Source organism: Falco peregrinus, chromosome 14 (genome assembly GCF_023634155.1).
Source record: "Falco peregrinus isolate bFalPer1 chromosome 14, bFalPer1.pri, whole genome shotgun sequence".
Taxonomy (NCBI): domain Eukaryota; kingdom Metazoa; phylum Chordata; class Aves; order Falconiformes; family Falconidae; genus Falco; species Falco peregrinus.
Window position 1 is genome coordinate 24,237,870 of NC_073734.1, and position 13,982 is coordinate 24,251,851.

Genomic DNA, 13,982 nt, shown 5'->3' on the forward strand with positions numbered 1-13,982 from the left:
CAAGCCCTCACCCCTCCATCCCTCCCCAGTACTTCTCACCAGATCTTAGATGTCAGAAGTCATTAAAAAACCGGCCAAAGCAAACATACATTGTGGTTGCAAAACTGTGTGTATTCAGTACACACAGTTATCTGGCCTTCGCGTGTGCTGCTGCAGTATCTGTTGTTATTGCTGCGTCAAAAGCAGATACTACACAACCAGCGGGATGCACAACACCCCAGCTTCTCAGGGATTTTGCAGATACTCCCCCTGTGTGGCATTCTGTCAGGGCCGTGAGTTGGATCAGTGCTGACGAGCGATCGACTAATCAGAAGGGCTATCCGTGCTGAGGATGGACTTTGGCAGAGTCCTTTCCTTCCTGGCCGCCGCCGTAGGATGCTAAGCTGGTTCTTGTGCAATCGCAGAGGCAGCATGTTTGCGTGGGGGAGAAGGATGAGCTGCTGGAAGGCGATATAAGGCACCGGGCTGGGAGCACAAGAGACCCAGGGCAGTGGTGGGTGGAGGAGCAGAGAGTGGCCTAGCGATGGTAAGTGGGATGAGAACAAGGTGAGATTTTGATGCTGGCGGGGTGTATCAGGACTGCTGCAGTGAGCAAGGAGCAGGGTGGGGAATAATCCCTCCTCGCCTGGAGGTCACAGCTGGTCGGGGTTGGGTGGAAGGTGTACACCATGTGCTGCCAGACCAGAGCAGGGCTTTTGGCATTAGCTTTGCCCCGCTGTCAGTGCACCTGCAGGGCAGAGGGGCGGCCGGGCAGAGCATTGCTCCAGCCACCAGCCCTGGCTCACTCATACCCATGTCTCTGATAAGGGGACTCCAATGTCCAGAGCTCATCCAGCACCGTGCTGTTCCTTTCCCTAAGGAAATCCATTATCTGTACCAACAGGGAGATCCATTTAATCTGTGGCTCTGTGGCATTAATTTTAGTTGTGTTCAAGGCTTTGGGGTTTTTTTATCCCATTGTCTTATTGTTATGGATGTGGGTTACTGTAAAAGTGAGGATCCCTTTTCAAATCCTAACTCTTCGGAAGAGCTGTAGTGGGAAGAGGGAAGCTCTTTTCCTCCTTGGAGAGCCTGGACTGATGCCTCAGCTGTGTGGTTTTACTCAAAGTGCCTGTTCTTACTGAACTGTGGCTTTATCATTGTTAGTACATGTCTACAGCTCCGAGGTCTGCTTTCTCCCACTCTCTCTTTCGGAAATAGCTACTTAAATCCAGGACTAATAGCTACCTAAATTCATTTGACCCTTGTGCTAGCCTGCAGGGGGGAGGCGCTGCTGCTCTGGCCCTTTGGGATAGGAAATTACTTTGTACTGTTGAACCTAAAGTTTTTGGAGGAAATACAGTACAGAAATTATCCCAGCCATGCTTGAGGTTGGCTCTTTCTGAATGACTGCAAACATCTCCAGTGAGCGGGCTAAAAACCCAGGTTACCCAGAGTCTGCTTGTTTTTACAGGAAAGGATTGTGAGATGTTGGCTGCTGGTCTTTGCTCTCTGCCTGGCTGGCTGTGAAGGCAACAAGAGTGAGTCTCTCTGTACACTGTCCCTGCTGGGTCACAATCAGGTAGTATGGAAAGGAGAGGTCAAATGCTCCCCTGATTCATGTCCTGGTTCCACATTCAGGGCGCCGCTGAAGGCTGCTAAGTAGGGACAGCAGAGCAGGGCTGGGATGGGGCAGGAACCAGGGTGACAAATTAGAACGGTGGCAAATTAGGCAGAAACCTCAGGCTCTCCATCCCAGCCGCGTATGGTATATAACCTGTGGAGAGAGGCACAGGTGCTGTGACATGCCACCACTCTCCTTGGTAGCTGGTGGCAGGCTCCATAGCTCTGATCCAGATCACAGTCATGCTGAGGAGGCCTCCCAGGCTCCCAGTCCCATCCTCGCAGGCAAGCCAAGGTGGCAGGTTCTTCTCCAGATGTGTCTGCTCCAGCTCTAGGCAAGGGTCTCAGCCCCTGCGAGCTGTGCAAGGCTTCATGCTGTGGGGTGAGTTCACTGTTGCAACTCTTGTAGGGGAGGTATTCTTGCTGAGTTTCAGCCTACTTGCCTTCCCTTTGCTGCAGGTGAGCTGATGAGCCCGCATGGCCTGAGGCAAGGGGTTGCCTTCCATCTCAAGAGGAGCCCAGACCCCTGCCTGCCAAACCCGTGCCAACATCAGGGGGACTGCCAGGTGGCAGAGGACAGACCACATTGCAGCTGCAAACCGGGCTTCACAGGGACATTCTGCCAAGGTAGGGCTGGGGATGCTGGTGAGCCCTCCCTGGTCTGTCCACAGACACCGGAGGGAAGGGTGGTGGGCACGGCGCACTGGTGTTACCACTGCCCTCCACCACAGGCTGCAGGAGCATGTCTCAGCTCCTGGTTCAGGTGCATTCCCTGCCACCACCACCACATCCTGACTGCACGTTGGTACAAGACCCAGTCACAGGCCTTCTCCTTCCTCCACAGAAGTCTTAGTTCCTTAATTCCTTGGCCGTGGTGCTATGGTGTAACTATGCCAGAACAGCAGGGCATGCTGCAGAGCACAGCTGCCTCAGCTTCAGAACAAGCACACGCACTCCGGCACAGCTACAGTGAAGCCCCTTCCAGACAGCGGCCAAAAACTGTGCTGCCTTCATCTGAAAGAGAGGGTGGCTGTCCCTGTCCGGTGCCCTTGGCAGACTGCAGTGATTCTGTAGACAGTAGGCAGCTCTCAAAAGGGGTCAGACCTGCAGCATCTGCCTTTGATGCCTTGAGCTTAAGGACCGTGTCTGTTCAGAGTGGCAGCAGCCATGGACTTGTGCAGGTCTTAGGCAACCAGCAGAGTGACAGACCCTCATTAACTTCTGTGTGTTCCCAAAGGTCTGGGGTTTGCCCAGCGCCTCTGGAGAGCCCTGCCAGCAGCCTCCAGCAAGGCTGGGATGAGGGTCTGTTGAGCTCAGTGGGACTATGCCATCCTATAGGTGGCCTAGGGCTCCTTCAGGCCTCTTCCTTATTGCTATTGCAGATGGCTTTTTCCCCTAGATGTGGCATTGAAATTGGCCTGTGCGGAAGAGTACATGAAGATGATGGTGAGGAAGGAGGTGTTTGAACTCTTGAAAATCCCCTGGGAGCTTGTCCACTTGAAGAACCAGGCATGCAAGGTCTCAGAAAGGGAAGAAGAGGGTGAGCTGTTCTTTGCAGCCACTCTCACAGGTGAAAACCACACTGCCTGTGGATCAGTAATTCAGGTGAGGATCCAGCAGAGTATAGCTCTGAAACCGTGAGAGGAGCAGACATGCTGAGTGGGGGACAGCAAGGGGAAGCCCTGGAGGCTTTTTCTTTTATATCTGGGTGCTGCAAAGTTCTCGTTCCCTTGAAAGGCTTCCATGGGGGCTGTCAGAAAGTTTTTCTGCCTCCACCAAACTCCTGCTGGTAGCACATCTTGTCTTATTCAGCAGAGCATGGAAGTCTCAGCACACTCTTTACCAGCTGGTAACAGCCCTTGGCTTTCTGGCAGCCTCCTCTGAGCTCTGCAGCCCTGGTTATAGCTCCTTGGTCCCTCACTTAATTCATGGGTCATGGTGGGTGCAGGGGAACCAGTGCCCCAGCTCTGTGTTGCACAGAAGAGCCCTCACCTGTGGTCACTATGCTGACTCCTGTCCTCCAGTGATTGTTACCAGTAGCCTCTGGATATGGGGCTTGAGCAAAACCTCAGCAGATATCCAGAAGACCTGGGGCAGCTATAGCTGAGTTGCACCATCTGAACCAAAGCCTGGAGCTCTGTGTGTGGACTTAGACATGGTCTGGAGACTTGATTTCTGTGTTGTTCCAGCAAAACGGCTCCCACGTGTCATACTCCAATGTCATTGAGTCAGAGCGGGAAGTGCACAGGGGCGTGATCTCCCGGAGTTTTCAGCTGGAGGTGCATTTCTCCTGCATCTATGCCTACAAGCAGGTGGTGAGCCTGCCCTTCACTCTCACTGCTGTTGACAAGTGAGTGGTCCCTCTTTGCCTTCCTGCTGACATGGTATCTTTAAGCTTGCAGAAAAATAGCTGCCTCCAATGAGGTGATCTGCAAAGGCCCTGGGGAGCCACTAAAGAGCTCTGAGAGCAATTCCAGGTCAGGGTGCTTCCCTTTCTCATCCCAACACGGTTTTTCAACACAAGGTTTGGGCCTGGAACAGAGCCAAAGAGGGGCACGCACAATCTACCTTTCTCCTATCCTCACTGCTTGAAACCAACTTCTAAAAAATAAAGGGTGGGTACGGGGAGATGCCCCCATCAGGGCCCTGTGGAGGTGCAGGTTAGGACCCCTGGGTTGCCTTTCTTGTAGCCCTCACTGGCCAGCTGGTCAGTGGGAACCTCTGGAGCTCCTGGCCTCTGTCCATAGATGGTACAGACGTACCAGCTGGGAGGCAGCCCAGGGCCTGGCTCTCACGAGGCTCCACCGGGAGCAGAGGCACATCCAGAGTCAGTGCACTCGTGCCAGTGGCCTGACTTGTGCTACGTCCCTCCTGCCTTCTCATTCTGCTCGTGAGCTCTTCTCCTCCCCTCTCAGGCTGGTGCAGTTCATGGTCAGAGAAGGGCACTTCAACGTCAGCATGAGACTGTACAAGACCTCCTCCTACCTCCAGCCCTATCACCTGCCAACCGCGACCATCCCCATCACCAACACAGTCTATGTCCTGCTGAAGATAGAAGGACAACGCCAGCTCAAGTACTTCCTGCTAAGCATTGACGACTGCTGGGCCACGCCAAGCGTGGATCCCTACCAGGATGTGCAGCACAAGCTCATTGAGAAGGGGTGAGTGGAGTGTCCCTAGTGCGTCTGGTCTCCTTGCACCATGAGCACAGTCACATCTCTTTGCTGGGTGCTAAGGACAGGTTGCTGTGAGGGAGCCATAAGCATTGACACCATCAGTGTTTGTAGGTGGAACCCATGGTGGACACTGTCATTAAGTGGAACAGCCCCACGGCTGAGCCCCCTGAGTGCTTTGAACCGAGTCCCCTCTCCTGACCCTGCTCTGCTGCCAGTAGTGCTGCCTTCCCTCTGGCATGGCTCCTGACCAGCTGGGGAGGCAAAGGGCAAGGATGGGAGAGGGGAGACCTTGCTGGGATTTGCAAGGAGAGGTCTCAACTGAAGAGCTTGCGTTAGAGGTGGCTGTAGTCAAGCTAAAGCCAGTAACGTGGATAGCTGGGAAGTGGGAGCCACAGCCCGGCTCACTGCACCCAGAGCAGCTGTGGCCCCACAGAGCAAGGCGTGAGGCAGCTCCTGTGCTGGTAACACCTCCTCCCCGAGCTGGGCACAATGCAGGGTGCCAAGGAAAGGCATCCCCACTGGCACCAAGAAAGAAATAGTCCTGTTCAGCCAAGCCTGGGGGCTGCTCCCAGTCCCTGCCTGCTCTGGTGTCCCAGGCTGGGATGCTCCCCCTTTTTCGCCATCTGCTCACTCAGCCGTTGTGTCCCAGGTGTCCCCATGATGAGACAGTGGCTTACCTGAATGCCATTGGAGAGAGCACTACTGCCAAGTTCAGCTTCCAGATGTTTCAGTTTGTTGGTTACCCTGAGGTGTTCCTGCACTGCCGTGTCCAGCTCTGCCTCCCTGACAGCCTGGAGCCCTGTGCCAAGGTGAGCCCTCCTGGGGTCTGCACTATGCCCTGGCCGGCGCAGGGACCTCCCTTCCATAGGCCTGCTGTTTGGAGAAGGGGCTCTGCTCTGGTTTCGGGTGCCTCAGCACAATAAACATCTCCCAGCAGCAGGAGCTCACCCCAGCACCCTGAACTAAAGGTCTTGAACCCACCAGAGAGCTCCTTCCCCTCTTCCCTCTGCCGGGTGTTTGCAGGAGGAGAGGTTTATGCTAGGACCAAGGCTAAGGGCCTTCAGGAGCCAGCTCCTCTCATGTTCCAGGGTCTTGGCTGCTCCCAGGCTGCAGCCCCAACTGTGTCTCTGCCAGGGAGAGACCACCAGGGTGGCTCTTGCCCCCCGGAGCAGGCTTCTCCCCTGCCCTCTGATCCCATCACCCTTCCCTTGACTTTGTTGACAGCAATGCCCCAGGCACTGGAGGAGCAAGCGGGCACTGGGAGATGACTACAATAAGATTGTCTCCTATGGGCCCATCCACCTGCTGACTGCTCCTTCCTTGGGAGTGGAGACCCACCATTCCAGGACTGACCAACAGGACCTGGGAGGTATGTATGTCCCTCTGAGGAGGGCCGGAGCAACTCAGGACCCTTGCAACTGTCTAGGCAATACCAGGTTATTAAAAAGGGCTGTTAAAATCACTGCCCTGCACAGAAGCTTGGAGTCTTTCAGGTGTCATGGCCATGCACGGCGTGCTCCAGAAGCCAGACCAGCACAGAGAGGTTAGCTCTGCGTGAGTGGCTCCGTACCACGCACAGGTCAGGCTGAGCAGAGGAGCTGGGAGGGAGCAACCAGGAGCCAGAAGGCTGTCAGTGCAGCGCCCTGCACAAGGAAGGCTGGGTTTTCAGGCGGCACGTCTGCAAGGCAGGCTCCTTCTGAGCACCTAGGTCAATCCAGGAGATCCAAGCAGTGGTCCAGGACCAGGGCTGGGGGCAAGCCCACCTACAGTATCACTCTGACCAGGCATGAATGCTGAGCTAAATGGAAGCCCTGGGCAGCAGGTGTGGGTGGAGGCCCCAGGTGAGGCCAGTTGGGGTGACCAAGCACTGTTCGTGCCCTCAGAGCCCTGAGGTAGCCCCAGCTCCAGGGGCTCTTGCCCTTCACTGCAGAGGACTTCCCCCAAATCTGCCCTCAGCCAGGAGATGCCGTGCCAGGGCTCAGCGCTGGCTCGGGGCACCCAGGTGTGTAACCAACCTTTCTCTTCAGTAGGACCCAGCCCGTGGCTCCCGGGGGCCCTCATCCTGCTGTGTGTGCTTGGTGCACTCACTGTGGCTGCTGCGGCCGCCAGCGTGTGGCAGCGGATGGTGTAGAAAATGGCTGTTCCCAAATAAATGTGACAATAGCAGAGAAGTTCTTGCTGTGTATTTACAGGGGTTTTGGGGAAGGAGGTAGATGCAAGTTGGATGCAAATGTTGGTGCTTGAAGGATGAGTCACATCAGAGTGTTTCTGTTCCCTGTAGCATCCTGAGGACTTTCTCATCCCCTCCTGGCCCACGCTCTCTAGACTCAAAATAAGTACCCAGGGATGGGAGGGTCTTTCCTCCTGCTTTTCTCCTCCCCAGAGAGTCACCCAGGTGTGTGGGGACATGAAGGTACCCAGACTAGATACTTGCTCACCAAAGCTGGACTTTGCATGGCTCTGTGTGACACAGATGTAGCATTAGTAGAGGAAGGGCTGCTCTGCATGTGCACACACACGTGTACATACACTTACCCGTACAGATTTCTTCCTTCATTCAGGACAGATTTCTCCTTTCCTTCATGACAAATTGCCAGCAAGATTTTTGCCCATCAGTACATCCCTAATATAACGCAAATAACAAACAACATTGTAAGCATCAAAGACTAAGTCCATAGTGCTCAGGCAGCTGGCAGAGAATTAATACGAAAACAGGTAAGAAGACAAGCGTTCTCCCTACAAGGCGGCGCTGCACGTGCATTTGAGTGAGGCACGGTGTCCTCACGGAAATCATTGCTGGCCCGAGGGTGCTTTGCAGGGAGGACGTCCAGCAAATCCCTGCCCAAGGAGCTTGGCTGCAGTCCATTTGGAGAGGATGTATTGCGAAGGAGCTCATGGGATTTCTCTTTTTTTTTTTTTTTTTTTGCTAATTCCCAGACCTGAACCTTGTGAGTGTGGGCTGGAGTGAGTCAGTCCTCCTACCTCCAACAGCAGGAAAACCCACCACCAGGCTGGTCCAGCACCAGGGGCTATCTAGTGAAGAGGGGGATGGCTCCACCCTGGCTGAAGGCAGGCAAGGCATGGGCCCCCTCCTCGCTCCTGCAGGAGCCCCTGAGGAGTGCGATGAAGTGCCAGGGGCACTTTGAGACCATGGGGGAGCCACAGCCTGGAGGGGCTTTGGTGGAAGGTTTGCTCCAGAGGTCCTCCGCTAAGGCAGGCCACTAGGAATGAAACAGCCAAAGCAAAGAGCCTTGCAAAGGTGGACCATGCCCCCTGAAGGGTAAACTGATCCCTCATCCTCCGTGGGGAAGCTGCATCCATCGGGATCGATGCGCTCTCAGCAGGCACATACATCGGGAGGGAGGGAGAACTAGCCAGCAGCTAGTCCTGGGAAACTGAGGTGCTTTTCATGTTTGATGATGTAGGAGATGGAGCCCATGGTCTCCTTTGTCTTTGGGTAGTAGAGGATGACCAGCCAGATGAGTATGAAGACTCCTGCAGGGAAAGGAAAGCAAACACTCAGCAGTAGCAGCAGGAGATGGTGGGAAGCATCCTACTGGGGTGCTGCCAGCACTTCCCTGCTGCTTCCAGAGGACTCCCCCAACTTGCTCCTACAGGAGGGTCTCCCCCTGCTTCAGGTAAGCCATTTGGCTGGGACATGGCCTGGGTGGATAATGTCCCTATTCCTCTTCCAAGAAGCGGCTTTCTTGGAGGAAACCCACCCCTGGTGGAGTGGATGTGGTTGGGACCTGCTGCTTGACATGCCCTGCCGAAGGGAAGGGCATGACAGTGCTGGGAAGATGCTGGTGCCTTGCGACCCCTGGTCAGCCCACTGCTGGTCTGGCTCCTGCCTCCTCCCTCTTCCCCACCCAAGGCCAGGGAGCCCAGCTCGGCGCTGTCCCTGACCTTGGAGACAGTTGAGGATGGTGAAGAGGTAGACCATGGGCGTAGAGGAGGTGCCGTGGGTGAGGAATGCCAGGGCCCAGGTGATGACCAGCAGGCGGAAGAGCCCCATCACCACCAGGGCCACCTTCCAGACTTTGCGGTCTCTCTGCACTGCCCCGTGTCCTGCAGGCGGCAGCTTTTCTGGGTCACCACCCCAAAGACAGCTGTGTTGAAGAGGAAGATGAGGCCAAAGTAGGCACAGCTGGTGATGTAGTGGACCAAAACATGTTTGGAAGTGATCCAGCACCTGAAAAGAGACAACCACGGTGCCTCCAGCAGCTCTGCTAGCCCCAGCAGCACCCATGGGAGCCTCCCCAGGGGGACATGTTTGGGGATGCGGGGACACCCTTGTGCTGGTGGGGTTTTCCAAGGCCAGGGTGAAGCACGGGGGATAGTGGTGCACATGCGCTGCCCTCAGGTTGCTCTGCTGGGAGGGAGCTGGGGGAAGCTCCAGGTGGACCTCCATGACCTGGAAGCCTGCAGGCATGACCAAGGAGGCTCGGCACAAGAGGTGGTGGTGGCTACCATGGCTGTAGCTGCTGTGCTGTAATCACAACTGGGGAAGCGAAGCACAGCGTAAAGCCAAGCAGGATGAGTGCAACCCCCTACTGCCACGCTCCTGGCAGGACCGGGTTACCATTCTGTGTGCCAAAGGGCCACCCAAGCCCTGTGGGTGGTGGCATACACACAGGTGGGCTATGACCTGGTGGTCCGTGGTCTGGATGCTGTATTCTCCATAGCTGCCAACGACTCCTGCCACCCCCTCCACGAGAGCAGGGAAGCCTGGGAGAACAAAGGAGATACATTGAGGAGGCCAGAAAGGCAAGTGGTGGCCAAGGTGGTCATCTTGGGGTCTCTGTGTGGCCCTGTATGTGCTGACCTCTGGGAAGATTTGGCTTAGGGACCCACTGAGGTTGCACAAGTGCCAGGGACACAACGGTTGCTGCTTGGGACATGATATGGAGAGGGAAGGCCAGCACTTGGCAGGGAGGTTTGAGCTGTCTCCTAACCTCTCCGTGGGATTATCCTCTTCGGTGCCCTGTAAGGTGCCGCAGAGGGCTGGCAATGGAGGAATGAAAACCCTCAAGGACATGACCTGCCCGATGAGCAGGAAACTGGTCCCCAGTGGGATGGAGAGTGCCTGCGGGTGCTTCCCTGAATTTGGTGCACTGAGCCCAGGTAAGACACTTCCCAGCCCCGACCGCAGCATTTGGAAGGGCTGCAGGCAGGGTGAGGGCTTGCTCACTCTCTGCCCATCACTGCAGCACCCTATTCCCCCAGCCAGTCGTAGCCCACTGCCCCTGCTCCTCCCGGCTCTCGCCCAGGCTGGGGGTGCTCATCCCAGCCAAGCAGGCACAGCTTCACCAGGTAGTGGCGGATGTAGGTGCAGAGGACCTTGACAAAGAGGAGGTAGAGGTGACAGCCCTCCAGCACCATCCAGGTGAAGCAGCAGAGCAGGCAGTAGTGGCTGAGCCCCCCCAGGACCTTGCAGGTCCCCAGCTGGGTCCCACCGGAGAGCCCGCTGTTGAGCAGGAAGGCCAAGCTGAGGAGGAGCAGGCTGCCCATGACGTTCATGTGCAGCCCCACGTTGGTGTGGAGGGTTTCCTCGGCCCTGAACCTGGACCTGAGCATCCCCAGGGAGAGCAGAAAAGGCAGGGGTCACAGCTGAGCGGGGCCCCACGCCTATCACAGCAGGTTCATGCAGAGGCACCAGAATTGCCCCACGTTTCTCCCAACCTGATGAGTCCCCAGGGAGCTGCTGGCACATCCTACCTTAAGAAGATGCCAAAGGCGACGGTGAAGATGGAGAAAGCTGTGGCTACCCCGCAGCCAGCAGAGGCAACAGCCATCAAAGCTTCTGCTGCTGTGGACCTGTCCAGAGTCAGGTTCTGCCAGATGTGTGCACACGGGGTTAAACAGACCCTGGACCAGCCTAGAAAGCCCAACCACAGCTACCAGAGCCACAGCTGGTAACTCCGGTGCTCCGCTGCAGAGACCCCATGCAAGCCCATGGTCTGTCCCCCCGAGAAGGTCTTTGGGGGAGAGCGGGACTGTGGTGGCTCAGAGGAGATGCTGCCTGGAGTGGGGTGAGGGGTGAGTGATGGCTACGGTGACCCACCACGAGCACCCTCCTAGGAGCCTCCACCAGGAGGTGAGACCCCAAGCCTCACTGCTCCAGAGCCTGCCCTGGGCTGGGGGCTGTCTCCACCCTGCACCCACTTTGCTGAGCTGCTGCTGCCCTTGGGTTTAGGACCCGGTCTTGCCTGGGAGCAGCTATAACTATCCCTGTGCGGCTACACGTGACACTCAAAGGGCCACCAAGGTGGGGCAGGCAGTGCAGTCAGGGTGCGAGCAGGAGCTGCAGAGTGGGATTGTCACCGCGAGGAGGGCGAAGAAGGTGAGATGGTCACAGGAGCAGACTGTCCCCTTGTCCCCGGGCTGCGTGACACATCCACTGCCGCTCCAGCCTCCTGCCTGCCCTGCAACAGGCATGGGGTGACAGCCGTGAGTGCCGGGCACAGCACCCGCACCCGGCCCCGTGCCCAGCCCCACCAAGGACTGTACCTTTCCTGGGATCCCAGCAGACACATTGCGGGCTGACACCCTGCGAGGGGGAGAGCAGCAGCAGCCGACGCCACAGTGCAGTGCGGGGCACCAGAGGAGAGGTGGAGGGAGGGCACGCGGGGCAGCTCCCCGTGGGCGAATGTGAGCTGCACCGGCTTCTGCAGCCTGGAGACGTTTGTCTCTCCTACCGGGATGCCCACCACGGTGTCATTCAGGACCTGCTCCATCCCGTTGACCCCCTGTGTGTGGCAATGCTGCCCTAGCCAAGCTGGCAGGTAGCAAGTGCCAGCGGCCAGAGGGACACCAGCAATGCCAGCTCGTACCTGAAACACGCCAAGCTGCTGGGCATTGAGGACCATCACAACCACCCGCACTGTGCAGCTGCTCGGGGACTGGAATATCTCCCTAGGGAGCTGGATTTTGCCTGCCTTCCCCTTCCCTGTCATGTTCAGCATCCTGGGGTCCTGGGATGAAGAAGAGCAGTGGGCAGTTTCTCACTGGCAGCGTCACCTCTCTGCTCAGGACCCACCGACTTTGCTCCAGGCACAAATTCAGCCCTGTACGGGTGGGTTTTGCTCAGCAACATTGGCAGGACCCCTGGGAGCGGAAGGGGAGAACTTCATCCCCAGCACCCACCAGTGAAGGGGCAGAGCTGGGAGCAGCTCCCAGGAGAGCCCCAACCCATCATCACCCCACAGGACACAGTCCCCTGAGATATCCAGAGAGTGAGAGAGCCTGGGGGTGGGAAGGAGGTGCAAGGTCCCACATGTCCCTCCTCCACTTCTGCCTCACCCTGACCACCCACCTGCTGCTGCAATGGTTCCTCAGGGAGGGCTTGTCCCTCCCGAGCACCATTTCATGTGACTTCTTGCTACGGGATGCTAAAGCTGACACAGGTCCATGACACAACCGGGGAGCAGGATGGAGGAAGAGCATGCCATGGCACACCAAGCCCCAGGGCGGATGCTTGGCAGGCACGGGGCCTTCCCAGTGAGGGGTGCATCTCACCTCCGTGGGGGAAAACTTGATGAAGACATCGTGGGTGACAGCCATGCTGACATTCAGGAGCAGCACCTTCAGTCCACTGTGCGGCACCGGCCCCACTGACTGCAGCAGCCTGCAGGACAGAAGGGCTGTGGGGCCAGTGGACGTGGGGGGCTGAGCCCCGAACCCCCGCCGTGGCCACCCCTGCGTGCTACCTGAGCCAGCGCTCCGGCAGGCAGGCACAGATGGGGCTGCCAGAGCGCCCCAGCTCTGGGCAGGGCAGGGCTGGGGGTTCTGTCTCGCTCTTCCAACTCCACCATCATGTGGCAGCACCAGTGGTGCCTGTCACCCCACCGCACCAGAGGGGACTGGGATGAGCACTGGGTGCCAATGGCACTGGGTGGGCACCGGGGCCGAGGGTAGGGATGGTGGGGAACACTCACTGGCACAGCTCTCCTGTCCCCCAGCAGCGTCTGGAAGAAAAGCACATTGGGAAATGGGGGGAAGCCCCCAAATCTAGGCCCAGTCCTCCCCCTGCCCACATGGGAAGGGGGAGGCAGGAGAATCTGGCAGCTGCCAGGCTGGGAAGGGGCAGCCCTGCTACATGGGCTTCACAAAGCAACTGAAGAGCCATCAGGGCTGGTGAAGGCAAAGCCACCACGCCTGTGTTGACACATCACCATATCCAGACCCCCAGGGTGGCTCGCAGGAGAGGATGCTTCCAGATTTTCAAATAGCCCCCAGCAGCATTTCCCCACCTCTGCTCACCTCTGCCAGCTCTCTGCACCTCACAGGGGACACTCTCTTCTGGCCCAGCCACATTTTGGGGGGAAACCCCGCCATGGTCTTTGGGTCAACATCTTCCCATGGGAAAACCTACCTGCCAAGGGCACACACCCCCCAGCGCTGGGGGCACCTGCGTCCCCTTCACCCACCACTCACCAGGCAGCACCAGGAACAGCAGGACAATGCCTAGCAGCAGGTGCATGCTGCTTTGCGGGCTCTCCTGCCCCTGGCTGTCCCACAACACTTCACTGCCCTCATCACAGCAGCTCTGCCCCTCCTCAGGCTCTCCCAGGGCTTGCAGTTGCTCCTGAGGCGATAGCCATGCCCTCATTTCCCTTCTGCAAACCCCTCACACCTTCCTGTGGGTTCGTAAGTGGCCTCCTGCTCCCGCTTGCAGCAACAGCGATAACCGCCAGAGCCACGTTGCTCCCCCCTGGCTGCTTCCCCCAGCTGCCTCAGGGCCTTTTCCTTTCCCCTTCTCCCCTCGATCCTGCCAAACACTTGGTCAACGGCCCCCACCAACTCAGCGATGTGTTGGAGCATCCCTCTCCCAAACCGAGCACGCTGCCACGCGTTGCTGCAAGTCACTGGGGATGAAATACCCCCTTCCCAGGAAGGTCGCCCTGCCCCAGCCAGAAGCTGGGAGCCGGGAGGAGGGGGATGGGTTGCAAGCAGAGCTTTGAGGAACTGCTGGGATGGGAGGCATGGTGCTGCACAGGCAAGTGGCACAGCCAGGAGAGCCGCAGCCACTGAGGGGGGTGATGCCCATCCTGCAAAGTCTCCCTCTGCAGATTCCTGTCCTCTGCCAGCCTCCCGGTTTGCTGGGTAGCGACAATCCCTAGAGACTGCAGCAGCTTCCTGAGCCATGGCATCTCCCTCCATCACCCTGACCCCCGCCCCGGCACTGGTCAGAGCACGTTACTG

At 57.6% G+C, this 13,982-nt stretch overlaps 2 protein-coding genes and 1 long non-coding RNA gene across 5 annotated transcripts; 1 reads left to right on the top strand and 2 right to left on the bottom strand.

Moving 5' to 3' along the window:
• The first annotated feature begins 281 nt into the window (after positions 1 to 281).
• Positions 282 to 6,946, top strand: LOC101915940 (uromodulin-like). Of its 3 annotated transcripts, none has more exons than XM_055819124.1 (9): positions 283 to 526; positions 1,454 to 1,520; positions 2,062 to 2,229; positions 3,002 to 3,207; positions 3,792 to 3,952; positions 4,518 to 4,763; positions 5,428 to 5,587; positions 6,003 to 6,147; positions 6,806 to 6,946. In XM_055819124.1, exons 1-9 carry the CDS (start codon positions 524 to 526, stop codon positions 6,907 to 6,909), a joined length of 1,260 nt encoding a protein of 419 aa, XP_055675099.1. In that variant the 5' UTR covers positions 283 to 523; the 3' UTR covers positions 6,910 to 6,946. The 3 variants fall into 3 exon arrangements, with proteins under 3 accessions (XP_055675102.1, XP_055675099.1, XP_055675101.1); XM_055819126.1 differs by having other exon boundaries at positions 6,809 to 6,946; XM_055819127.1 differs by lacking the exon at positions 1,454 to 1,520 and having other exon boundaries at positions 282 to 526.
• LOC114011292 (uncharacterized) lies at positions 6,947 to 7,547 on the bottom strand. The gene is made up of 2 exons (XR_003553141.2): positions 7,314 to 7,547; positions 6,947 to 7,238 (listed from the first exon to the last, which is right to left on the bottom strand). It is a non-coding gene; the product is annotated as an uncharacterized LOC114011292 (long non-coding RNA).
• Positions 7,548 to 8,159: 612 nt separating this feature from the next.
• ADGRG3 (adhesion G protein-coupled receptor G3) lies at positions 8,160 to 13,260 on the bottom strand. The gene is given in 16 exon segments (XM_027781603.2): positions 8,160 to 8,187; positions 8,189 to 8,273; positions 8,685 to 8,837; positions 8,840 to 8,970; positions 9,413 to 9,507; positions 10,065 to 10,347; positions 10,497 to 10,612; positions 11,103 to 11,203; positions 11,289 to 11,328; positions 11,405 to 11,527; positions 11,612 to 11,752; positions 12,297 to 12,405; positions 12,488 to 12,544; positions 12,546 to 12,640; positions 12,720 to 12,745; positions 13,215 to 13,260. Coding segments are annotated over 16 exon segments (1,629 nt in total).
• Between the last annotated feature and the right edge of the window lie 722 nt (positions 13,261 to 13,982).